Below are 26422 nucleotides of genomic sequence, written 5' to 3' on the forward strand. Positions count from 1 at the left end.
TTCTCCTACCGAATCTGGATTTTATTCGAAAGGTTTACAAGACAATTATTACTATCATTTAAAAAACCCAGCATTACAGGGAGCTGTACTAATTGTGATATTTTATCAGTATTCATTTAACCTCTAGGTTTTTTAATGAAGGCAGCAAAAACAACTATTTTCTGATGATACAGAATTTCTTATTTCTTGAAGCGTTTCTGTGGTTGACCACTTCTTCATTAGTTACCTGCAGCATGGCACCTTCCTGCCAAAGAAAAAAAAAGTGTATCTGAAGATGTTTATCACATATGTCTAAACCAAATTACCAATAGGGGAACTTCAGCCTTTTTTTTTTTTTTTTTTTTTAAAGTAATAAGCAGTTCACTGGTGTGTCTAACACAAAAGGAACAGGACTTCTGTTAGCTGAGTCCACGTTCTTCAGTAGGTAGTAGCCTGTCAAAGGCAATGGAACTTTGAAGTTAGGGTGTGGGCATTTGTTTTGTTGTTTTTGTTTTGTTTTCTTGGTGGGTTTTGTTGATTTTAATTTAAAAAACAGATCTAGAAGAGTATGCCACCCATACTCGGAATAACTCATTAGTTGGTGAGTTTTCATTAATTTGAGGAGCAAACATTGAATGCATTTGCGAGTAAGGCTGACTGAATTTGGCACTAAGGTTTATTAGCTGCAAGAACTATAAAAAATGGTGGAAACCTCATCATTCTAGCCAAATTCCAAATTAAGTAATTACATTATACACTCATAAAATACCACCTGCAGTTTCATTTGAAGTTTTCACTTCCCCTCCTAAAGAACTGCTTATGCAGTTGCTATAAGAATGGACGACACATTCCTTCACAGAGGCAGATGTATTCTGTGGTGCAATTTTTTTTCCTTACACGTAAAGTCTAAAGTTACTTGGGAACCTTCAGGATGAAATGTGTTATATAAAATAGATTACAGTAGACAAGACACATAACAACATCGTTCATTTTCAACAGCACAGAGCTACCTTCATTGCATTACCTTGCAACCACCATAACGCATAGACTCCCAAGAAAAATAAAATGTTGCAGGATGCAAAAATAAAGTTGTATGATTTAATTAACTTGTGACCTACCATTTTAACTACCAACACCAGGGATGGAACCCTTGCAAAGCTTTACTAATGGACACTTGCAGGTCTCATTTGTTCAACTGTAGCAGAGTACAGTGGCAGCAGTCTATGCTTGTCCAGGGTTCATATCATAGCTAGATTCCAGTAGGAAAAAAATATGTTAAGTAGCTGAAATTAACAAAAATTTGTTTGTAAAAAATTTAATAATACAAGAAAACAGGATTCACAAATTTCTCTTCAGTTGGTAATTGTTAACTCAATTTATTGCTATGTTAAACTACATAATGATAATCACTATACTGAAAGAATACTGTCATATAAAATTAGTTTCTCATTTTTTGAACAGTAAGAAAGGAAAAAGTAAACAAGATCTTACCTAAAGAAGTTTAACTGATGCTTAGAACTAGTTTGCTCTACACCCTCAGCCTTCGTTGGCATCCTTATAACACTACCGTAGTTAAAGCTTTGCAGAAATACAGCGCAGCTTTTTAAGACTGGCTGAACTTAGTGACGTTTTCAAGAGTTCTCTTGTACTAGACCTGTGTCCCTGGAAGAGTACCTCGCTGGGGATATTTCCTTTCCTTGCCATTGAAGAAGCAGCATCTAAAAGATCTAAAAACGTGTTTCTCCTTGCAGAGATATCCCTTAAGTTATCTAGATATTTAAATCTGATCATTTACAGACAACATACTTTTTTTCTGACCAGCATTTAATTTTACATGTACAACAATAAGCTTTATATTATTTGTGGGACCTTATGCTACCCACTCCTTGCCTTATTTTACAATATTAAAAAAAAATCTAAAATTACACAATATTTCCTTTAGAATTATTTTATTAAATCATAAATGTACAACAGCTTCTTAACTCTACACACGCACTTAAATTTTTAAAAGGAAAACGTTATGTCTTATTACACCATGATCCTGGCTAATAGCTTTTCAAAACTTTGAGAAAAATCTTAAAAAAGGTTTCACATGTCACCTGAAACTTACAAATTTAACATTATCAAAGGAATGCTTCTACACTTACAAAGACCACTAGAAAGAAACAACAATTAAAAAGCTAAGAAACTGTCTCAAAGGCATTTTTACAATCCTTCCTCCACAGTAAGGTAATGTTATTAAATAATCCAAATCCATTCACAAAATGGCTCTCTGCATCTGCTCTGGTGTCTTCTGCCATATCACTGCATATTTATGCATGACTGAGATAAGTGTTTCCTTAACATTGTTATTTCGATAACCTGAAGCTGTTCTGTTACCTCTGGGCTCTCATCCTCTCCTATTTATACAGTGAAGCCTGTTTCAACAGAAGTAAAGAGTAAAAAAAATAGGTTATGAAATTATTCATCTAACCATTTTTTAAAGGAAAGATAATATCCTAAAAAGCTTTTAACTCCTGCAGCTACTCTCACGAATCACTGCAATTTTAGCATTTAAAAACATACTTACCCATGGCAAGCTTGCAGAAGCTCAATAACGGCTCCTCCCTCCATAACCACCACTTCCTCCACTGCCCCCTGGACCATAGTTTCCTGCAATTACAGGAAAGCAAGCAACAGAAGAGTTACATCTGTACACTTCTCAAATTAAAAATGCTTCTGATCACTCTATCGAGATTAGCATCCAATTTACTTCCAGAGATATCCAACTCAGATTTTACATTTCACTGTCTGCACCTTACTAACACCAAAATAAACTGCCAGAGGAACTACAGGTTGAAATCTTAGATTCAGCAGGGCCACATGTAATTTAATGCCCTGTACTGTCTTGAGACCAAGAAAGGGTTTCTTCTTTCAGTTTCCATTTCACAGGCTTTATACACCATATTAAATAACATTTAGACAACTAAAAGCAGGAAATGACAAAAAAGAATTGGCACTAAAACAAGAGAGAAACAGGAAAAATCTCAGGAAGTTTAGTGGACATTATTAACTGGAGTATGAAGTAGACTATGAAGAGTATGCAATGAAAGCAAAGATAAAGCTTTCCTACCAATCTTTACAGATTGGTATCTGTACAACATGTTGTAATAGTTGTGGGGGAGGAAGAGGGATGCATTTTCCCCAGTACATGCTTTACAGTCCAAAGAACTGTAAAAAAAAAAATTGTAGCCAACTCATATAACTACACAGACAAAAAACAGGTACTGTGCATCTGCTAAAGAATCTAGCTATTAAAGACTCTAGCTATTTTTACCTATCAATCTTCCCTCCCACCTCCCCAAAGAGCCAGAGCTTGCCCCACTCTGTTTGGCTCAAAGGCAGGTCAGGACACAAACAATACCTCCACCATATGGTCCCCCCATGTTCCTGCTGCCACCAAAATTTCCACTCTTCATTGGACCATAATTGGATGGCTGCTGGTTGTAGTTTCCAAAATCATTGTAGTTTCCACTTCCGTAATTGCCTGCATTATTAACACAAGAGTAGAAATGCCCAGATAAGCTAAAACATGCATGGGATTATCTCATTATTATACATTTTAATAAAACAAGATTGTACAATGATTCCAGCAGCATATGAGCTGCTTTTTTTTTTGTTTGTTTGGAAAGTTGAGCTTGCTAACCCCACCCATACACCTCCCAAATCTCAACCGACTTGCACTAATTTACAACTGAAACACTTGATCCTTTCAAGCCAGTAGGTTACCTCCTCCATAGTTGTCATAACCACCTCCATAGCCCCCACCCTGGTTGCCATATCCAGGTCCTCCTCCACCGTATCCTCCTCTTCCTCCTCCGTAACCAGGACTGCCACCGAAGTTGCCACCTATGACAATACAATCCTTTAAAATAAACCTTTCAGTGTAAAAGGCAACTCAATTCTAAATGGAGGATATGTTTCTGTTTACAAGTCTACAGAGGAAGAAAAGGGTGGGAGTTTTATGAAGGCATGTATCCAACTCCCATCCTAACTGAATTGTGAGTGAAACCCACTAGTCAGACTGCCTAAAGCATCAATGAAGGGACTTAAATCTCTTTTTTCCAGACAATTTAAGAAATGCTGCCATTCTAAAGAAAAGGGCATACATAGTCATCAAGATGCATCTTTATATGGTAAACCGTATGGTTGTGGTGTGAGCCAACACCTAGGTGTGCTTCTTAAAGCCAACAAAATAGCTTTGGCAATTGAAGTAAGTTTTACATGAATAGTAAGTGAAGGTAGAAACATTTCAGAATGAAGAAAAAGAATAAAACTGGAAAAAAAAAGCAAAAACAAAACCCCACAACAGAAGTAAACTAACCTCCAGGTCCTCCACCATATCCATTATACCCATCACCAAATCCACGGCCACTCCCATATCCATCTATTGGAGGAAGAAAAAACAAGTAATTTGGTACAGGTGAATTTAAGTGAATTCTTTTATTATCCAACCCCTATGACCTTAAGAACCAAATCTCACAGACACATGGATTTAGAAAAATGCATGTCAAACACCTCATCTAATCACTCCTCTACCTCTTGCATTTGTAAAGGACTGAAATCCATTTGGACATAGCATACACCCAGTTAGCTTGCACATAATTTGCATGTTCAAGAGAGAACCCCTCCACCATAGAGCTCATGAGTGCCACATATGATTACAGACACTAAGTCTCTGAATTCCTTAGCAGAATCACTGAGTTTAGGTTAATTTTGGCATCTAATAAAATTCTTTTAAAATTAGGTCACTTGAGTTACATGAATAGCCACATAGTGAATTTGCATACTATGCAAGAGGTCTACAAGTTATTCAAAAAAATTAAAAACAGAACAAAACAAAAAACACAACACTTTAGCAGTTACAGCTGCATTTAAAGTGAACAGAAGTAGCTTACAAAGTTACCCGAAATCTGAAGGATGATGTAAATGAGAAAAAAAGGTGCTACAAACATGCCTGTCTTACCGGCTCCCCCTCTGAAATTGCTGCCAGGCCCTGGACCAAAGTTGCCACCACCTCCACGTGCATCACCAAAACCAAAGTTCCCTATTAACAGTTGAAAGTTTTAAAGCAGTGAAATCACAGGAAGCGAACACAAAAATGAACTACAAAGCACTAAGCATTACTTGCACATACCTCCTCTCCCGCTCCTAGAGTTCTGAACTTCCTGCATTTCCTGTCTAGAGAGAGCTTTCCTTACTTCTGCATTATGGCCATTGATGGTGTGATACTTCTGCACTGTAACCACAAGAGATAAAATACGATGAGCACTGAAGTGCTCCTCTGGAAACAGACAAGAACCGCCAACTACCAAAAATGAAGTAATTTCCAAACTAATCCATACACTTCTCATCATTGTTTTAAAACCTTGAATGCCAAAAATATATTTAAACAAAGAATCCAGTACTTTATTTAAAAAATAAGCGTTCCCACACAACTCAACAGAAATATGACATGGCAAACGTTCATGCATTTAAAAATTTAGCTTCATACAATTACCATGACTGTAAGCATTAGTATTATCAGATGGAACAGTGACATGAAGATTACTCACATACGATTTTATCCACAGGATCATGGTCATCAAATGTAACAAATCCAAACCCTCTCTTTTTACCAGACTGTCTGTCAGTAATGATTTCAATAGTGTCAATTTTTCCATATTCCTCAAAGTAGTCACGAAGGTGGTGCTCTTCAGTGTCCTCTTTAATACCACCAACAAATAGTTTTTTCACAGTGACATGAGCACCAGGTTTTCCAGATTCCTGTTACAAGAATACTCCAAATTACCACAAAGAAAGGCAATTTTTTCAATTGCTATTTTGCCAGGATTTCAGGCATGCAATACTAATAAACTAAAACTTTCAGACACTGAGGTATTTCTCTTACAGCGTATGTCCCTAAAACCTCTTTGTAGGGTGGAAGGCAATGCTTTTACTCTCCCAACCTGCATGAAAGTTTTGAACGCCCTGACAAAGACACATTCAAGTGCTACTAAATGCCTAAAGGTAAATAAAAAGCCTTCAAGTAGATTGAGAGAAAAATGTGAGACCAACTGCTTGAAAGAACTGAAGGTATCCAGTAACGAAAAATTAAAAATTGTGCTCTAGTTTAATTAAAATGGAAGTGCGTCAGATTTCTCTGTCCACCTCCCAACCAGCAGTGAAGCCCACATTCCACATCTCAACAAAGCTTCAACTACAGCAAATCCACAGTCATGCTCTTCAGCCTCTCCAAAATACAAATACACAACTCCTTGCATTCCTTTTAAAAAATAATGGAATTAAAAAGGAAAAAAAAAAACAAAACAAAAACTTTGTTTTGAGCATTACATTCAAGCCACTGCAGTAGTTAAGTATGACAGCCCTAAAGCTCGTTAGCAGCTTTGCGTGTATAAACAGTATGTACATACACTGCTTTAATTATGTTTTCCCAAATACTAATTAACCCTGCATTCTTCAGGGAATGCGAAGAAAACTGGGATCGTTAATAATAGAAATGTTTGTGTTTGTTTCTGTTTTCCCTGACCTATGGGGCACTTCATTCAATTCCACTTCATCAATCTAAATACATTAAAAAAATGGTTCCAATACTACTCTTGAACTGGTTATATCCTCCCAGAGCTCTGACGAGGCAGTGAACAGAAGTCACTTAGAATCTGTACTTGCTCCTCAAGTATCTCTGTGCCCCAGTAACCCAGCTGAAAAGCCTACAGGTATGCTACGCTGCCTTCCTGTGCACCCACCTCATTTATAGCCTGGAGTTTAAAACCAAATATGCCTGAAGCAAAAACGTGAGTAGTCCCTAAGTTGATTTTGAATACTACCACTGGGGAAAAAAAAAAAAAAAAAAGTTCCTGCACTATATGTTGGTCACTTCAGTCACCTTTAAAGAATACCCAGAAGACTGACAGGAGCTCATTAATTTAAGATGTAGTAACGATTCCAGAGAAGAGTTGGTTTGGGATTTGCATAATTACATTCAACACGTTTCAGCTAACAATACTTTCCAGACCCCAGTTGCACCCCTTGCAGACATGATTCACAACCAAAATAACTAAGAATTTACTATAATAATAGAGGTTTATGTAATATAGTCAATTAACAAACCAAAACCGTGGGAACGGTGCCCCAGCCACACCCTTTAACCAAGAGCACTTAAGCCCAGACAATTTCAAATAAGAACAAAGCAGAGGTTTGTTTGTTCTTATCTGTACTCTGACCAAAACAGAGGTTCATTTCTCAAAGCATGAGGATCTGCTTTCAAACACGTATTTACCTCTCTAGCCACAGCTCTCTTAGGCTCCACCACCCTTCCATCAATCGTGTGAGGTCTTGCAGCCATGGCCGCATCAACTTCAGCCATTGAGGAGAATGTTACAAAACCAAACCCCCTTGATCTTTTGCTTGCAGGATCCCTCATTACCTAAAAACAATGAGCAAGTTTAAACCACATCTACGTGTCTCATGTGAAGCTTAACAGTAACGATATTTGGAGAAAACATACAAACCTAATTCAAGTATTTCTTGGTTTCAAAATACATATGAAGCAGCAAGCTATCAAGGACACAAGCAGCACTGCTTAGCATCACAGAAGTTCAGAACATTGCTCATTCTCTACCAGTAACTCAGAAATGCTGCTAACAAAAACCCCATAGCTGTGATGCATGTTTAGATTTGTATTTGCTTTCTCTGAACTCAAGTATTTCTTTCAAACTCCCCGAAGAGCACACTTAAAAACTGGCTCATGAAATACGGATTTACTGCTTCCAGAACAAATTCACTGGAACGACTTCTGCAATAGAAAAAATAAACGTAGAGAAGATCCCAGGCTGCAGAAAGCCATCCTTCCCCAGGTTCATGGGGCTGCCTACCATGGTATCAGCTTTCTGCCAAAGGTTACAGATCACACTGTTGCAGATGCAGTCATGCTCTATGTGCTAATTTCAGTGTCATCACTGGAAGTGCATTTTGAACAGTTGTAACAAGTGGTTGTAAAACGAGAAATTTTACAAAAAACAGATTGTGAATGCTTGCTAATATTACCAGCAGACTTCGCAAGACAAAACCTGCAAAAAGCTTTGATGCACTGTTACGTATGAACCAACTGTACGTACACTGAAGAAAAGTGCACGCCCTCTTTGTTAAGTTGTTCAAAAAAAACAACTCCCCATTTTTACAATTTCTACAAATTCCATGTCATCGCTGTGCACTAATATAACTTACCACGCAATCTGTAAGCTTGCCCCATTGCTCGTAGTAATTCCTCAAGCTTTCCTCTGTTGTTTCAAAGCTTAAGCCGCCAATGAACAGCTTGCGGAACTGCTCCTTTTCCCTCTATCACAGAGAAAACGATTACGTTAATGTAATTTACAATACTTGCCTGCACCAGCATAATCAGACAGTAAGAAAGACCTTCTTAGAAGTCAAAAACTTTCACTAAGAGATGTTTCCCAAAATTAGGTTTGGCTGTTCAAAGCATTCTACCAGTATTCGAGAAATTAAGCAACATACACGATTCTCTGGGTCCAACTTTATGAAACAGATCTTAATAATGTGCTTCTCTTCCCATCTCTTCCTCCAAATATTAAAAGCAAAGGGCCAAATTTAAATATTTCCAGGAAAAAAGTCCTCCCAAAGACCTGTATTAGACAGCTTTTAAAACTGTGTTGGAGAAAAAAAACACTCCAAAGTACCAAAGTGTCCTTATTAGAAATAACAGAAACCCATTTGCAAATTTTTTGCATTTTGCCTCTTTTTATTCATTCAATTTTAAAAATCATTATGGTTAAATTATTGCACATGGATACTATTTAACCAAGGCATTAAAAATATATAAATAAATATGGCTAAATATGTTCTCAAATGGGTCACTGATTCATATCTCCTCATTAATTACTAAAATGAAGGAAGCTGGACCACCTGTAAAATTTGTTTTGTATTCTGAACCGCAGAGTGAGTTAGTGCTAACTGCATCCCCTCTCAACATCAGGGATATCAGAATTCCGTGGAAAAACTACATTTCCCTTTATGGGTACAAAGTATGTTTTTAATAAAAGACCATTACATTTCAGAGCAATTTTCATTGAACTTAGTTATGCTGAATATCTACAATGACAATTGTATCATTTGAAAAAGCCCAAGACCAATAAGAAGGTATTACGTTTACTATTTTGTATGCAGTACTGTAACACAAAAACATCAGCCTTCCAACCCTCTAAAAAATATACTAAGAAGATATCACATCACTGTAACAGGAATACCACTGTATCACAGATTTCACTAGTCCACACGTCAAATACCAAACTGAAAAAAAAAAAAAAAGCACTGAATATTAACCCTCTTTCACAGAACGTAATAATTTCATAATCTTGTTTGATGGAGTCAACTGTCCTGCCAGGTTTAATCCCAAGAGAATGCAAATGCAAAGATCGCATCAGCTTCATATTGGTTGGTCACTCTAAAAATGAAGAACGTTTGCCTTTTTTTTTTTTTTTTTTTTTTTTTTAAAGTAACATCTAGTAAACAAGTGCGGTGCACAAATGCTTTCAAAAGCATTAAGCCAGCCCACAGAAAGACCAACATGGTTTCTGAGGTTGTCAAAGGTAGGCATGATGTAAAAACACGTAGCATGGAACAACACCATTACCAGAGACGACAACATCCCCTCAGTTTTTGTTATTGGCCTATTACCAGCTGACAAGAACTCAAACTGTTATAAAATCCATTTTTTTCCTTCCAATTAACTACTACATTTGAGAAAATTCTATTTCAGTATCACTTAAAAGCACGACATCCAACAGCAGATTCCAAGTATTTTTTCTTCTAAGAAACACGCAGGAAGCTAATACTATCTCCTCACCGTGCAGATGACTAAAATTAGATCAGATTGAGTTTTTAAGCAACAAACCCATGCTACATGAAGCTTCCTTTCATATCATCTCCTAAATGGAATAAAGGAAAGGATGCTGCATACCACAGTTGGTCTGAAGCCACACCATCATTTCTCGTTTGAGCAGACTAGCAGAGAAATTTTAAGCAATGATTGCTTAAAATGTCAAAAAAAAAAAAAAAACAACCCACAACTAACTGCCAAAAAACTTCCTCTCTTTAAATTGCTCCAGTACAACTGCTTGAAGATTAGGGACTACTTTCTAGTTTCCTAGGCCCACAAGAGACACTTTTCCCTATAAAATCAATTCTTTTATATCTAGTAAAAGAACTAGGATAAAAAGGGTGAGAATTAGACAAAATTAGAAGGCGTAGTGATTCTTCCAATAAGTATTAGACTTACTTTTAAAAATATTAATTCAATAGCTTCAAAAACTAAGGCCATCTTTGAGATGGCTGTAACAACTACACTTGCTTTTTAGAAGGCAAACATATACCACACATTACTAATAAACATTAAACAGAGTAGCAAACCTCTGGGAAGTTCCTAATAATCTGTCACAGAGCACATGCTCTACCTGAAGCAACATCTAGACACACACAGGTCTGAACATGGCAAAAAGGAAATTCAGTGCTTCTTAAATGAAAACCTGTGTGTGACAATGTCCTAAACACGCTGTTCTGCTCATACACATGCACAGCCGCTCAAATGCAGAGGGGCTGTCTCAACCATGTCAGTTTTAGGAGACTCTGGCTACAGTCTGGGATTGAACTCCCATGAGGGTCCAGTAATCTTCGATAATCCTAAATTTATGCTAAAACGGTAATAAGCCTGGAAGAAAGTATGATTACGCCAGTCCCTCTCAGAATCTTGATGAAAGCACTGAGTCAGTAAAAAACAAAACAAAAACATTAGCCATTTCCCACACCCCCCAGTATAAAAGCTGGAAGAAAGACCTCCTTAGAAGTTTCCATAGTACATGCTGTGGCAGGAACAGAGCGAGACAGAGAAAATCTTATGAACTCCTTGGCATCTTCGTTAGTTTGTGTTAAACCTTCTTTCGTAGCCTTAAACCGACGCTTCACAGGACTGCAAAACGTGAAGCCCTTACTGGAAAATTGACCATCAGAGCAGTGAGACGCGTTTCACGCAGCAGTAACGCGTGCACTAACACGCCGAGCTGCCCGCAGAGCTCTGCGGAGCCGGGCCCCGAGTAACCACAACGGTTAACGGCGGGAGGTGGGTGGGATCTCGCAGCAGCTAGCGGCCAAGCCCGCCAAAAGCCCGGCAGGCCCTGAGGAGAAGGCTCTCCCGGCTCTCCAGCCCGGGCAGGAGCCCCGCGGCCCCCCTCCGCCATGTGGCGGCGCCCAGGCCGGCAGGGCCCCGCAGCCGGGCGAGCAAAATGGCGCCCGGCAGCTGCCGCCGCCCGCAGCCACGGCGGTGCGGCGGGAAGGCGGGCAGGGAAAAAGGCAGGGATGGCGGAAACGCCGACCCCTGGCGAACACCCGGGGCGGCGGTGAGACCCAGCGCCGCGGGTCTGTGCGGGGGAGAGCCCGCAGGAGCCGCTCCCCGCCCCGCAAACCCCCGAGGACCGCAGCCCCCCCCCCTCCCCTCCCGGCCTCCCGCCGCCATTTTCCCCCTCCCCCTCAGCGCCGCCATTTCTTAGCGGCGCCACCGCGGCCCGGCCGCGCCTCGCTCCCTGACCAGCCCCCGCGGCCGGGCCGGCAGCCACCGACACATTCCCGAGCCCGCCGCCCGCCCGCAGATCCACCGCTCCCTCCTCCTCCTCTTCCTCCTCTCAGGGCTGCGCGGCGGCGCCAACGGCCGCTTCCAGAACCTTCCTCGCCGCTAACGCTCCCCCGCCCCCCCCCCCTTCCCCGCTGAGGGAGCTCGGCTCCGCTCCCCCCCCCCCAAACCAAGGCCCGGGGAGGTTCGCCGGGTGCCCCCCCGAGGAGCCGTCCCGCTGAGGAGCCGCTCGCCGCCCTGCCCACGTACCATGTTCTTCATGGTGTCGGCGTTCCTGCCCGGGAGCACCGCGCAACCCGTCAGAAATGGCCGCCCGAGCTGTTACGTAATTTGAAATTGAGCTCCGCGCACTGCTAGCGCCCTCCTCCTCCTGCCTGCCGACGGCTCGGTTTTAAAAAAAAAATTAAATAAATAAAAAAAAAAGAAAAGCTCGGAGCCGGAGCTTAGATATCTCCGAAGGGGCAGTGTTTCTGCGTAACGCCCCTCTGTGTTTTTATCACGTAATAAAAAGTCATGGGCACCGCCAGGAATGGCCGTCTCCCGAATGAGCCGAAGGAGCCCTCGTCGCCGAGCTCATCCGCTTCGGCACCCGCCGGAAAGAGCCGAAGCGCGGCCGGCGGACCCTTCGCCTCGCTTCGGCAATTTCCGGAACGCTCCGAAGCGGGCTAGGCGGCCGCTCGGCTCCCGCTCGGCAATTTCCGGAGAGAAAACGCCGCAGCGCCCGTAGACCGCGCAGCCCGCTCGGCAATTTCCGACGGCGGACGGCACCCGCCAGGCGCGCCCGAGCGCCTCCGAACCGGCTCGGCAGCGCGTCCCGTGCCCCCCCCCCCCCACCTCCGGAAATTGCCGAAGCGCTGCCCCTCAGGGCTGGGGGGGTAAAACGGCCTCACCCCCCCCCCCACACACACACACACAGAGAGCGCGGCCCCTGCCCCTCACGGCCGGGCGCCATCGCGCTGCGGGGGGGCACCCTCCCTTCTCTTCCCTTCCCTTCCTCCCTCCCTGCCTCTCCACACGCCCCGCGACAAAGGGTGAGTGCCGGCACAGCGCTGCGGCCGCCCCCCGCTTCCTCCTCATCCTCATCCTCCCCCCTCCGCGAGCGGCCCCCCGGCGCCCCGCCGCCCTCCTCGCCTCCCTCACGGCGCCGGCCAAAATGGCGGCGGTGGCGGTGCTGTCGGGGCGGCCGGCCCGGCCCCGCTCCTCACCCAGTCGCTCTCCCTGTCGCCGCGAGGCATCTTCCTTCTTTTGGACGCCTGGCGCGGTCCTGCGCTCGCCCCCCGTTGGAGAGACGTCTTGGCCCCCCTCCTGTGCCGGCGGCGACGACGGTAGGCAGCTCGCAGCTGGCGCGGAGGCGGCGGCGTGCGCTCTGCCCCCTCAGCCGCCGGCGCGCTCTGCTCGCCCAGCCCAGCCCTGCGCCGCCGCTCCCCTCCTCCTCCTCCTCCTCCTCCTCCTCCTCCTGCTGCTGCTGCCGCCGCCGCTGCTCCCTTCCCCCCCGCCTTCCCCCCGCCCCCCGCCCCAGCCCCCTCGGATGTCGCTGCCGCCGCCGCCGCTCAGTGCGCGCAGGGCGAGAGCCGCGAGGAGACGGGGGAGCGGCGCGGCCGAGCACCATTGAAGTCTGTATCCTTCAGCTCCCCCCTTCCCCCCCCCCCCCCCCCAGACCCCGCCGCGGGGCCGGCACCCCGCTTCTTCCCCCTTTTTTTTTTTTAATTTTAATTTTATATATATATATATATTTTTTCCACCCCCCCCCCTTTTCGGAGGGAAGGCCTCGGGAAGGGAGGGAGGGAGAGAGGGAGGGGGGCGGCCCCGCGGGCTGTGCCGTGGGGGAGGCAGGAAGGAGCTGGGGGGGGTGAGGAGGAGGAGGAGGAGGAGGAGGAGGAAGGGGGGCGCCGGGCAGACAAAGCCGGAGCCCGCCAGCTCTCCGAGGGGCGGCCTCCGCAGCCCGGCCTCCGCCAGCAGCCTCCGGCCGGGGGAAACGTGGCGGGGTGGGGTGCGATGGGACCGGGGACGGGGGGGGGGGGGTGCAGCACCCCCCCCCCACCACACACACACACACACACACAGAGTATTTCCCTTTTTTTTTTAAATCGTTATTTATTTATTTTCCTCTCCGTTAGCGCTGTTGGCTCTTCCTCCCCCTTCCTCCCCCTTCCTGCCCCCCCCCCCCGCCTTTTCTCCTTGCTTGCAAACGGGGACGAGGCGAGCCCCGGGAGGGCCCCGCTCCCAGCGCCCCCGGGCCCTGCCGGCGGGGAACGGGGCGGGATCGGGGAGCCCGGGGGGCTTGGCCGGCCTCGGAGGGCTCCTCTCTCTGCGCCTTGCCCAGGCGTACGTGGAAAATCTCAAGTTTAGGAGTTGGCAGTGGGGCAGGGACACAATGCACGCCGAAAAGAGGTGGCCGGTGATGAGAAATGCCGTGGAAAAGGGGATGGATTGTGGCCGACACAGGTTGAATCTGCCCAGGTTAAATCTGCACACCGTAGCTGAGCTGGTTTTGGCGTAGGACCTCGGTTCTTGCAACCCTGAGATTCAGAAGGCAACGTTACAGTTGCATTAAGATAAATACGTGTTCATCAGCACTCACTCCCACCTAAGAGTGATGGGTTACACTGCAGATGTGTAGCTGCTCCCCCCCAGATTCGCAGTTAACACATCCAAGCATGTGTTTTAATTAACTGCTAGAATCTGAACTCTTGTTCCATTGGGTTTAAGGAAATAAGCATCCCTGATGGTCCTCCCCCCTTTCCCTAGAAACATCTCTGTGCCTTAGTAGGCCTTGGGAAAAGCCTTTTTTCCAACCATATGTACCACTTTGTCAGTGTCATTTAGCCTGGCTAGGTAAAAGTGTGTTGCTGGGTTATGCCAGACAAAGTAGTAATCTACTTTTTGTTCTGGATTTAATCCGTGTTAGAAATGTTATATGCAATGAATACCTGGGGGTTGGAACAAGGACCATGCTTGTATTGGGATGCCTTTCTTTGAGTAATGTAAACTTCCTTTTAATTGTCATGCATTTTTCTAGTAAAAGCTCTGCAAGTCTGCAATAAAAATGGCCTCCAATAAAACTACATTGGTAAGTTCATGCACACCTAAAGTATGTAAGGATTTAATCAACATATTTTTCTTCAAACTTATAACTTGGCATCTCCATTTAAAAGATACATCCACATCTCCCCTCCCCAGCATTGTTCTGACCAAAATTTCAGATCCAGAAAGTAAGGCTACTAGAAAGGACATTTATCTTTGGCTTTAACAAATCTGCCATTTCTGCAGAGATGCATTGGGAAAAAGACCAAAAAAAAAAAAAAAAAAAAGCTCTGCACAATTTCATGTGTCCTACAGTAGAAAACACTAAGGATTTTTTTTTATCCTCCTTTCAGGATACCATGTAATTTATCATATACGTAAAAATGAAATGAAAGTAATGTATTTGTTTAATTTCTTCCAGTTTATTCAGGAAAAACTAATTGTCTGAGAAAAGGCAGTCCTTATAGAAGAAAAATAACTATTGGGAAATGATGTGGTGTAGTTAAGATGCCCTTTTACATGATTGTTAACAAATAACAGTTTCTTTGAATTTCATAGGAGCAGAGATTATCAGATGCCAACCCCTCCTGGACCACTTTAATGATGCATTCATGGATCTCAAGTCCTGTAAAGCTTTGCTTGATGTTAAAATATGAACTTTTAAGGGCAATTGGTTGCAGAAGTTGATGTAATTGCCGTTTAACTAGATATTTTGTATATATGCATAGATACACGTGTGTGAAAGAACTGAAAAAAACAGAGCATGAGATGCATCCAAGGTTGGTTGAGGCAGGGAGCTAGGGAAGAATGCACACACACACAAGTCACCATTTGGGTAGCAGAACAACTGACTTGCAATGCGCTCAGAAGGCCTGTTCTTAAATTTCCTAAAATGGTTGCTAATTGACCCAGATTGAGGCACGTTAAAAACTTGCATCAACTCATGGCTTCACAGTGCAGCACGGTGCTTGCTTTACATGATATGATACAAAACAGCTGTAAGGATTTCATCAAGATGAATGTCTGAACTTTGTGTCAGTAATTGATGGCCCGCTTTTCCCTAATTTGAGGAAGTGTAGTGGTTAGCCAGCTCAGGGAGGAGGTGCCTCAGGGATGGGAACGAGTCCGTGAATGCAGTATTTTTAATATTTTGATGTTGTTCAGGGTTTTGCCGCACAGGTCAGGAAAATCAGTTATGGTTCCCATGGGAACCGTAACTAATTCTGCTTCATTTTGTAGTTCATGCGAAACCAACATATATTAGGGGATAGCTCAGCTCTGGAACTGTAATCCTGATTTTGTTACCTCCTGTATCTTGAAACACTTCACCACAACGTCGTGGCAGCGTTCTCATACTGCCCCTCAAAGAAAGCGCGATTATCCACTGAGGAACATCTGTATCTGGCACAGGTGGCTTCTGAATGCAGGGTGGGAAATGTGCCATAGATGAGTATCCAGTGGTTAAGTGCCCAAAATAAGGCTCAAAACAGGTCACCCTAAAGAAGGGACCCTTCAGGGCTATATTGGACATTTCTACCTTTAGAGTCAGCTGCTGCACTTGCCTGTAAGCTGAGATTTACATGGGCTTGTATAATCTCAGAACTTAAAATTTTTAAAGAACATTCAATATTTCTCCAGGCACTGCAGTTAAATATTATTAACTAGGTTGAAAAGGCTCAAGAAGGTTCACTTCAGAAAGTAGTGCCGTTCAGAAGATGTAATTAAACCACTAATATTTAAAATGAAAAGCAACGTACCCTTGACATCGCTTTTGCTTACTGAACTTCAAGGGAAAAAAAAAAGCAGATCCCATAATGTTCATTTTCTTCTATGGAAGGTTATACAGATACTTAAAGGTCTTTAAAAGTTTTCAGAAATAGAGGTTACTTTCATACAGAGGTCCAAACCATTTAAGCGACAAGAATGAGTGAAGCTGAAAACAGTATTAGAAATTATTATATTATTCCACGGAATTAGAGAATTTCAGTCCAGTGGAGAGCACAGATTGAGATGTTCCACTTGTAGCCTGCTTGCTTCATCGCCAATAATTAGTATAATGCCATGCTGTAGTGAGTCTGTGTCACTTTTTTCCTGCTTTTTTTGTTGCTGTTTTCCTCATCTCTACCCATTTCTCTTTTTAATACTTTAATTTCTCGAAATAAGCAGCCTTCTTAGATGAGTTGGGCATATTCATGTTTTTATTTAATTTCGGTCTTGCGTTCTTTTTTCATGTGCAGGCAAAAAAAAAGCCAGTGTGGTTGAGTTGACGCTTCTCAGACATGAATACTGTCTTCCAAAATACACCTGGAGTGTGCAGGCAGTTAAAATCTGATTGGAAGTACATGCTCTGTTTTAAATAATCTCGTCTATACTCCCAAATCGAAACAAGTGTCACACAAATTGTATACAGAAAATTGCTGTTTGAAAAGGAAACTAGAACCTTTTCCTTGCCTTACTTCGTTGTTTGCACCTTCAGTTGCAAATCAGAGTAAAGGTATTTTGGGGAGGGAGAGGAAAAATTGATTACAAAAAAAGGAAGAGCACAAAGAGTAGGCTTTGGAAAGACAGCATCAGCTTCTTCAGTTTACAAAAAGAAGACAGTTTTCTTCGCACCTAACCGATATTTTTTTTCTGCCTTTCACCACATCAAGACAAAATTCAGCAAAGTCGAAAAATTAGTTTCAAAATTGCTTCACGGTATTCGCAAGCTAACCCAAGTTAATTCTAGAGAAGGCTAGGAAAATGCCATAAACATCAGTGATCCATGATTTTTGCTCGTTTGCTTCTGATGGGTAGGAAGTGTGTTAGTGAGGAAGTAGTTTTCATTTAGGGTGCTGCGTGACTATGTTTTTTGGAGCTTAATAATGCTCCCGTTAATTTATGGCTGCCATTTTAACAATTTCCCTATAAGGAGCAATCCAAAATGGCAACCAAACTTTTTTTGGTCTGTTAGTGCTCCAGAAATGTGATATGGCGATGTTACAGACCTGTTCCAACCTTTTCAAGACTACAAACAAGGAAATTCTGAAATGTGTCCTTCTATAACTATTAAATTGTGCCTTATTAAACTGGGAATGCCTTGAGGATGATGTGGATGTAATATTTATTTTAAGAACTTTGAAGAATATTATTTAAAGTATCAAATGTAAACTTAAAACACTTAAAAGTTTTTTAAGTTAGCAAAACTTCATTTACATGTTAAGTGCTGTACTTTAAGTGTAGCTGTCTTAAAGTTTTGCGCCTTTGTGACACCTGAATGTAAGTTACATCGGTGCGTGGCTGAGAATGAGGAGGGACTGCAGTAGTTGAATGCTCCTAGCATGCATCCTGGAGCATGCGCCCCGTTCAATAATTATCACTCATTATTGAATACTTGTTTATAGTAGCACTACATCATGAACTTTGCTCCCATCAGCTTCTCCTTTTTTGGAAAACGTAGTAACCACCTTTTTTTTTGAGTAGCATCCCCTTTCTGTTTTATGCATTTTCACAATTCCCTTATTACTTTTCTTTACTCTGCCTTACGCTGTTTCTTGCCCTCTGCCCTTTCACAGGCGTAGAGTTAACTTACAGAAGCTTTATAAAATTTCAAGCATGTAGCACTCTGGGAATGAAATTTATAAGGGGAGTGGAGGCACCAATTGTGTGGACAAAAATATTTCACCTTTATAAAAACTGCTGTTAAGTGTTGGGTATCTCGTTAAGTGACTGAAGAAAACCCAAAATATTAACATGTCTTGCTCAGGTTACCCGACCTCATGCACTAACGTGAAAAGAGTCTGAGCTCCTGGCTGTAGTGTAAATAAGTACCCCATTCCTTGCTGTTTGTTGACCAAAGCTGGATTTGGCCAGTGAAGTAACTGTGTGAAGCAGGAGGACGAATAATGGCAATCTGAATTTCTTTTGTAGCACAAAATGGGAAAGAAACAAAATGGCAAAGGTAAAAAAGTTGAAGAGGCAGAGCCTGAAGAATTTGTTGTGGAGAAAGTCCTGGACAGACGTGTTGTGAATGGAAAGGTGGAATACTACTTGAAATGGAAAGGATTTACAGAGTAAGGCATTCCCCAGTATTTTTTTTCTGATGCAATGCTAAATACTAACCATCTGTTTGAAATAACTGCGTGGATGGGGGGTTGGATGGTGGGGGATGCGTTTTATAGAGTGGAAAGGGGAGGACATCCATAAACATGTATTCAAGAGGGGCAGTCGAGTATGAAAATAAGACAGAAGATATCTAGCCTAGTGTTCATGCTTCATAAAAGTGCTCCAGGGTCCCTGCTAAGTCTTCAGTGATCATTCTTTTGCCGTTGTTCTTTGATTTAGCCTATGTCAATATCTATCAAGGTAAGCTAGACTGACATTTGTCATAATATAGGTATACTTACACGTGGGGTAGAATGAGTATTGTTTCTGAGAAATAAATGTTGCAGGGGTTTAAACTGTAGGCAGCTCTGAAGTGGTGCATTCAAGGCAGATACTTTGCTTATAGTTTACTTCTTTGAACTTCTCTCGAATTAGGTGAATTTACCAAAGGAATTCTCTGGCATGGTTGCTTTAACTAGACATACCCAAAAGGTAGCTGTCAGTCTCTTTCCCAGACCTTGTGTAAGCACAGCTGTGCTTTACCGGCTGGAAAAAGGGGGTGCATCGAATGTTTGTTACCTAGCATTTGAAAATAAGTAGTTAAGTGTGCAGGTCTCTTATTGTTGCGTAGCTCTCAAAGCGGTTGCATTGCAACTTTCTGCAATTCTGTCACCTAAAATCTGTGTGAAGATGAGCGCATAAACAGCAGTGTGTTGGCATGCAGGGGCCTTGTTTAAAGTTGCAGAAATATGTTTTAGTCACTGAAAATAATTTGTAGATATCTTGTTCGTGCTGTAGTACTGTGTCAGTATTTGTGTGTGAGGACTTCTGATGGAGTGTTAATTCTTGTAGGGAACATTCATGGATGACTTGAAAATAAATAAAGAAATAAGAATAATAAAGTACATACTGGAGCATTTTCAGTACCCAGCTCTGGACCTGGAGCTCTTTTTCTCTGTAGTCAGCCAAACAAGGGAGATAGAGTTAAGCTCAGAGACAACTTTTGAGAGCATTTCTGGTACAGAGAAGGTTAGATGTACATACTTACACCACTTACAGTGGGTGCTATATATTCTTTGTTCTCCTCAAGTCTTAGTTTGTGCTCTTACAGCATAGTTGGTTTGCATGGACAGTCTTTAGGGAAACCAGGCAGGGAGTCAGTTTAAATGGATGGGTAGATTTTGGTAGGTTGAGGGCTGAATGTCTGAGCTCCCACCAAGATCACAGGACTTAACAGAGCTGCTTATTCTGTACCTTGTGTTTAAGAAGAGTTCAAAAATATTCTTCACGCTAGCAGAGCTTACTTCTTTCCATCTTCAAGTGTTCCATACGTGAAAGTTGTGAAAGATGATGAGAGGCATCCTTACCTAGGTTTAAGAAAGATGACTTAAGTAATGAGAAAAAAGTGGCTTGCTTAAGGTGAGCCATGTGGCTAGTGCTGTGTTTTTCTTCTTTTCCTAGTTTTACATAAATGTGTGTATGTTTCAGTGCTGACAACACGTGGGAACCTGAAGAAAACTTAGATTGTCCAGAGCTAATTGAAGCTTTTCTGAACTCTCAGAAAGCTGGAAAAGAAAAAACAGATGGTGCCAAAAGGAAATCTTTGTCAGATAGCGAATCCGATGATAGTAAATCAAAGAAAAAACGTGATTCTGTAAGTATATGTTTGTGCACTAAGCTTCGTTTCTCCTGTGTCTCTTCCTGTCTGTCCAATCCCTTGCCCTCAAAATTCTGTTATGACTTGGAGAGTTAGAAACAAACGTGGGTTTAAAACTGTAAAAATTTCACAGTATCTGGAACCGTGGTTGGAAATTGTAATGATACGTAGCGGTCAATGAGAGTGTCAAAATAGTGGGTAAAAGATGATCACTTGCCATTCCTCTATATGACCAAAAGTTCTGACACTGTCCCTTGATGCTTGCTGAATACTTAAAAGCAAGACTGGTTCACAAACAATGTGAAGTGGGTCAGTTTGTATTGGAGCAAAGTGCTCATGAATGGAACGAGGTGAAGTTGTGTTCTGGCTCCTGTATGGTGAAGTATATGCTTAAATAGGTGAGTGGAAAGGTGGCAAAATGTGAAGACCAAGCAGTTATTTAGATAATACTGGACTTGATGGTGGAGAAGGTGTAGAAAGGGTGGCTGAAGAAAACTTACCTTTACGTAAAGGTCTGGGTTTTGCCTACAGTTTAAATGATTGAACATAGTAAGCTTAGTGCTAGTAGGTGCAAAATAACGTACATATGTGTTCAGAACTTCCCATTTTCCTCTTTAAACTTTCAAACTATAAAAATTTGAATCAGATCTGGCTGGCAATATCAGTGGTTTACTGAAGACAGCTCTAGGATGTGTGCTGTCAAAAATAGGTGACATTCAAAGGCATCAGAAGGAATATTGACATACAGAAAACAAAATATTATTTGTAGTATTTAAAGTCAGGTGTGTGGCTTGACCCAGTGCAGTAGTGGTCACACTCTGAAAAAGGATGTTGTGAAACTAGAGGAAATAATAAAGGAAACAGGCGTAATATTCTGTACCACTGCTGCGATCTCAGTGAGCCAAGAGGAGTTGAGGTATTCCCTGTGGGTGCAGTTGCACAGTTGGCTCAGGCCAAGCCAAGCGCCCAAGTCTGTTGTTCTGCTGAAAAGGATGTGTTCTTCCCGCTGCCAGGACTGCATTTTGGCTTTGCCCGTTTTGTTGCTTTTCGTAGCCATCCTTGTTTTTTTTGTCTACTATAAGAATTTTAGATTGCTTGTTTCATTTATTGAGCATTCAGAAATAACGGAGAAATGTTGGTGTAGAATTCCTTTATTCTTACTCCGCATCTGAACGCTTTGACCTGAAGACCAGTCATGAGGAAAAGAAATTGTCATCTTCAGGCAATTATTATATGTAATCATAGCTTTTGTAATTATGTAAGGCTGTGCTTTGTTTTGTTCTGTTATGCATGCAGACAAATGCATGTATCTAGCTCTAAAGCCAAAATACAATTTTATCTTGAACTAGATAATGATCTTCTAACTTCTCAATAGGTTGATAAGCCAAGAGGGTTTGCGAGGGGTCTTGATCCTGAGCGGATAATTGGGGCTACGGATAGCAGCGGAGAGCTCATGTTCCTCATGAAATGGTAAGTCCTACATCCATAGTTTGGGTCCATACTACAGGAGGGCAGGCACTTAGCTGGTGAAAAAACTTCATTTCAGCAGCCAGATGCGGGTGGTCTGCTTATTAACCTTGTGTTTGTAGAAAAACAGAACTTGCGCAATCATTCAGTACTTACTCCCCCTTTCTTCCAGAACCAAAATGACTTCAGGTTCTCTTGGTTCAGTTATACAGAAGTAGAAATTCAAAAGAAAATATGGAAAACAGGGATAGTTGTCAGAATAAAACACAAAGGAAAACATTAAAAAGGAGCGTATTTTTGTGTAGTTCAGTTGTAATTGATTAGTTTTTCCATAACTGATCGTAAGCAAAAAGCATAGATGTACGTAAGCACAAAGCTGGTTTGTAACATCAGCATACACTTTAAAAAGGAGCCTGAAGCATGTCAAATTGGAATGGTTTTTTGTAACCCCAAGACAGCACCAGGAATGGCAGTACAAAATGCAGCAAGTTACTTGCATAAACATTTAATACAATTTGGATGTAAATAGCACCTCTTAAGACTGATGCTACTGCGTTTCACTTTGAAGTTTTGATTATGCTTTAAAAATAAAATTAGCAAAGTTACACTTACTTCATTATGTACTGCAATTCGTAACAGTACGAACAGTTGCCTTTGAACAGCATTTTCCTTAAAACAGAAAAACCTGGGAAGGAAAGGAAGATACAGCTATGAAATCTTGCCATTAGCGTGGAAATTCTTAGAGCTGCTAAGTTTCTATGAATATGTATGCTTCCTGAAACCCACTGTTGTAAAATAAAGTGCCCTGGTATGAAAATAAGGTACTGGATTAATAATTATGCGTTTTCTTAAACCCCCCTCTCTTCTACATCAGGAAAGACTCTGATGAGGCAGATCTGGTGCTGGCCAAAGAAGCTAACGTGAAGTGTCCTCAGATCGTAATCGCTTTTTATGAGGAGCGACTAACTTGGCATTCATGCCCAGAAGATGAAGCACAATAATTGTTTGCATTGCTTTTTTATATATATGAATATTAAAACCTGAAATTTGATTTATTAGCAATGTGAGAAGCATACATTCTAACAAGATTCAAATTTGATATTTTTTTGAAGTAGTGTGTTTTGCATCAACAGCAAGTAAATAAAAGCTTTCTGCAACTTGTTTCATTTATCATGAGAGAGCATTTGATACTACTACTTCCTCCATATTAGGTAAAAGCTTTTATAAAACATTCATAAACTTCCATAGTTATTACAGAATCATAATGAATGTCTAAACAAACTCACAGATGTTTTGTAGTCTTCTATACTATTGATGTGCATGTATCTTCTTTACCCAAACCTAGCCCTTAAAACCTGTAGAATCATTCTTTTTAGTATTTGGGATCACTTGGTCCCAAGAAGACCAGGTGAAAACTAACTTTGTAGTAATTTGAATGTTATCAGACTGTATATTGTTTACTTTATTGTAAATACTGGTGAACAGTGGTCAATAAAATAGTTTTATATTCTTCCTTTATACTGATAGGCTGTGACTCTTTTGAAGCGGTATGATATTTCTGAACTTTTGATATGTTAAGCTCTCAATTCGTAATGTATTTAACTGTAAGTTGTTTTTGGGGGTAGATTGATTAATATTACCCCACTGCTATTCTCTAATGACAATACCAGACCAGTACCAGGCTGTGGTTCTCTATATTTTTGGTGAACAATGCCTGGGGTATAATTTTTTTCAGTCAGGAAGGGCCAACTTTTTTGTGCTGCGAAATGAATGTGCTTTGGTACTTGTTTAAGTCACAGATAGCAGCCGTGCTGCCTGAGTATGGCTGTTGGTCACAAGGCCAAGTGGCCTCTGTGGTTGTATTGGGGGAAAAAATAATGATCTGTTGACAGCATCAGCCTTTGCTCTAATTTCAGGTCTTAATACAGGGCTATACTATAACTAGCAATGGTTCAGGTAAAATTATGCTTCAAGCAGTGGCCTGAAAATACTTACATAGCCCTCTGCCTTTAAAGTTTAATATTTTAATCAAGATTCTAAGTCATGTACTTTAAACGAGACTTTGTTTCTCTCTCTGATTGAATTTTAAAATGAGTTTATCATCTGCTTCTTGGGGAATGCCCTCAGAAGGGCCAAGTAAGGGGTGGGAAACTCAGGAGGAAGAAAGTTGCCTTTTTCCATTCTTCTTCCAGTTGTCATTCCTGCTTTTCTTCTCACTTGCTTTCATCTATGCTTGTTCTTTAATTTGTGTTCTGATTACTATGGCAGAGTTTGCCTTGAGCTTTGCCTCTTTGTATCTCAATGGCCAACTTCGTTTCAGAATTCCTCTTAGTTTTAGAGTTCTGACTAAAATGATCATGTAATGTGCTACTGGCAGAGTCCTAGGAGAGATGGTTAAGATTCTCTCAGTATGCTTTCTTAGAAAGTTTTTTTAAAAAAAAAATGTATAAAAATATTCCTGGAAACCCTCACGTGGTATTTTGAGGAGCAAATGAAGGAATTTAATCTATGCTTGATGTTCTTTTGATAGAGTTTCATAAATCATGACTAAAAATACTTGTTCTCATGTAGTTTCAAAAGCCATTTATGTAGTGAATTAAAACTTGTAAAACACTTAATTGCAGTTAAACACCGGTGGTTAAACTGATGCTAAATTACCTTTTTAATATGTAACTGCCTTATCAAGATTTTTTTCTTACTGAATTTGGGCACAGTTCAGTCACTGTGGCTGCGGGAAAAATTTGGGATCTGTGTTAATGTGGGGGTTCCCTTATTCCAGTTAACGATAAATTTCACTGCTTAGCTACCTTCTCTTGCTTCTTCCTTTGACAAATCACCCTGCATCTGTCACATGTGCAAGTCTTCTACAGAGTTCATGGCTTAATTCTTTGGGGCCTCTATTCTTAAAGCATTTCTTTTTACCCAGTTGTCTGAGAAATAGACTAAACAAGAATCCTAAAGCAGCATGCATTTTCCTGCCTGTTTCTTCAGTATGAAGTGGTTTTCAGTTCCGAGTCTTAAGGTAGTTATTTTGCAGTTTGTGTTTGATTGTCTGAACTTTGCAGTTTCTTTACGTTGTTTCAAGTGTGGATATCAAGTTCATAAGAAGTTGCTGATTTGAATCAATATAGGTTAAAAAGTCAATTTATTGGTTATTGTAAGTGGTAGACGTAAAGGTTTTTGTTGAAAGGTTGATGCTCAACAATTTGTAACCTTTAAAATGTGGTTTTGCATCTAGGTACAGCTTTTACATTATATTTGGTTCTTCCTTCTGACTATCCGTAAAAATGCACTGTATTCACGTTGAAATACTATACGGCTTGTTACACACTTAGAAATTTAATTTTTTACATTATGCTGGTAGAAATGCTGACTGGTATGTTTCCTTTTTATTTCCCCTCAATTTGTGTCAAACTGCATTTTGACGGTAATGAAATGCAACACTTTAAAGTTACAAGTTATGTAAAATTATGCTGAATGTGCTGGGTACATATGCAAAAAGACGTTATCAAATGTTATTAATTTAAAATTAACTGATTAAATAAATGAAATATCTTCTGTAGTTAGTGAGTTGTGCGGAGGTTTCTGCTCATTGTCCTTGCTGATACCGAAACAAAGATTTCAGGCTGTCTTTTCATGATCCTTCTGTGTTGATGCTCCTGTCCAAACCAAACCAAAAAAAAACCACAACCCACCCCCAAAGCACCCCCCACACTCCCTAGGAAGTTGTATTTGGTTGTCTTTGCTCCTATACTACCCCTCTCCCTGAGTGAGGAAAATACCCTCGATTTAAACACAACCACGCTGTTGTTTGTTGAGAAATTTTAACTTCAGTTTTCCAGTTTGGATCACTTCATTAGCTGATCCAGTTTGGATCACTTCACAAGCTTCATTTTGACTGGTTTGTTCCTTAGTGAACTAATTGCAGAACTGCTGCTAAATGGAATGAAATGAATGTTTTTAGTATATGCAAAATAAGCAACCAGCATTGCAAGTTAATTCTATCAGTTCAGCAGAAACCAATTTTATGTGTTTAATGATGATTCTGGATTCGTGATCCAGTTCTCTAAAACTGCTTGAAGTTTCCTTAATGGGTTATATCCATTTAGGACTCACTGTAAGTTGCTGTAATTTCAAGTGTAACCAGAATATTTTTTGTTTAACTGCAAGTTATTATTTATCTTATTATTTACGCACCTAAATTAGGCTCTAGCACTCTAAAAGATTGTTCCCCTTCCCTGTTCTAAAAGCTGCCTGCAACACCCTCAGCATTTTCCTTACCTTTGATGTTTTTGGTTTGGAATCTCTTCACCAAGCACCACCTCCTTTTCCTCAGCTGTTGCATGTAACTGATGCCATGAAGATGTGCCTGCTCTGCTGAGGGAGGCCTCTCAGCCTGGACCCCTAAGGTGCCCCCAGGTTTGTGAGGTGCCTCCCCCCCACAAAACACCCTGCTGCACAGACTGACCACACCTTACACCAAAGTGCACCAAAACTGTAGGGTCAAGCAGAGCCACACTTCTGATGGTTTATGA

General features: G+C 41.5%; 2 protein-coding genes across 7 annotated transcripts; one reads left to right on the forward strand and one right to left on the reverse strand.

Moving 5' to 3' along the window:
- Positions 1-346: 346 nt before the first annotated feature.
- Positions 347-13047, reverse strand: HNRNPA2B1 (heterogeneous nuclear ribonucleoprotein A2/B1). 3 transcript variants are annotated; one of them, XM_032182012.1, is made up of 11 exons: positions 12862-13047; positions 8245-8355; positions 7298-7444; positions 5574-5784; positions 5156-5257; positions 4985-5065; positions 4343-4405; positions 3748-3867; positions 3383-3505; positions 2549-2631; positions 347-2396 (listed from the first exon to the last, which is right to left on the reverse strand). In XM_032182012.1, the coding sequence occupies exons 1-10, from the start codon at positions 12889-12891 to the stop codon at positions 2570-2572; spliced, it is 1050 nt and encodes a 349-aa protein (XP_032037903.1). In that variant the 5' UTR covers positions 12892-13047; the 3' UTR covers positions 347-2396; positions 2549-2569. The 3 variants fall into 3 exon arrangements, with proteins under 3 accessions (XP_032037903.1, XP_032037902.1, XP_032037904.1); XM_032182011.1 differs by having other exon boundaries at positions 4976-5065; XM_032182013.1 differs by lacking the exon at positions 12862-13047 and adding an exon at positions 11906-12242 and having other exon boundaries at positions 4976-5065.
- On the forward strand, positions 12582-25449 carry CBX3 (chromobox 3). 4 transcript variants are annotated; one of them, XM_032182015.1, is made up of 6 exons: positions 12582-12687; positions 14676-14726; positions 18590-18732; positions 20252-20417; positions 21796-21890; positions 22762-25449. In XM_032182015.1, exons 2-6 carry the CDS (start codon positions 14703-14705, stop codon positions 22886-22888), a joined length of 555 nt encoding a protein of 184 aa, XP_032037906.1. In that variant the 5' UTR covers positions 12582-12687; positions 14676-14702; the 3' UTR covers positions 22889-25449. The 4 variants fall into 4 exon arrangements, with proteins under 4 accessions (XP_032037906.1, XP_032037908.1, XP_032037905.1 ...); XM_032182014.1 differs by lacking the exon at positions 12582-12687 and adding an exon at positions 13172-13269; XM_032182017.1 differs by lacking the exon at positions 14676-14726 and having other exon boundaries at positions 12583-12687.
- The last annotated feature ends 973 nt before the right edge of the window (positions 25450-26422 follow it).

The sequence above is a fragment of the Aythya fuligula genome, chromosome 2 (assembly GCF_009819795.1).
Source record: "Aythya fuligula isolate bAytFul2 chromosome 2, bAytFul2.pri, whole genome shotgun sequence".
In the NCBI taxonomy this organism is placed as follows: domain Eukaryota; kingdom Metazoa; phylum Chordata; class Aves; order Anseriformes; family Anatidae; genus Aythya; species Aythya fuligula.

Bases quoted from the DNA above. Each gene is read 5' to 3' on its own strand.
- HNRNPA2B1 (XM_032182011.1), bottom strand. From the start codon at position 12,891: ATGCCTCGCGGCGACAGGGAGAGCGACTGG. The intron at 5,258-5,573 runs GTGAGTAATCTT...TTGTGGTTACAG, and splicing joins TCCTGTGGATAAAATCGTAT to TGCAGAAGTATCACACCATC. The intron at 3,868-4,342 runs GTTAGTTTACTT...GTATTGTCATAG, and splicing joins ATATGGTGGAGGACCTGGAG to GTGGCAACTTCGGTGGCAGT.
- CBX3 (XM_032182015.1), top strand. From the start codon at position 14,703: ATGGCCTCCAATAAAACTACATTG. The intron at 18,733-20,251 runs GTAAGGCATTCC...TGTATGTTTCAG, and splicing joins AAATGGAAAGGATTTACAGA to TGCTGACAACACGTGGGAAC. The intron at 21,891-22,761 runs GTAAGTCCTACA...CTTCTACATCAG, and splicing joins CTCATGTTCCTCATGAAATG to GAAAGACTCTGATGAGGCAG.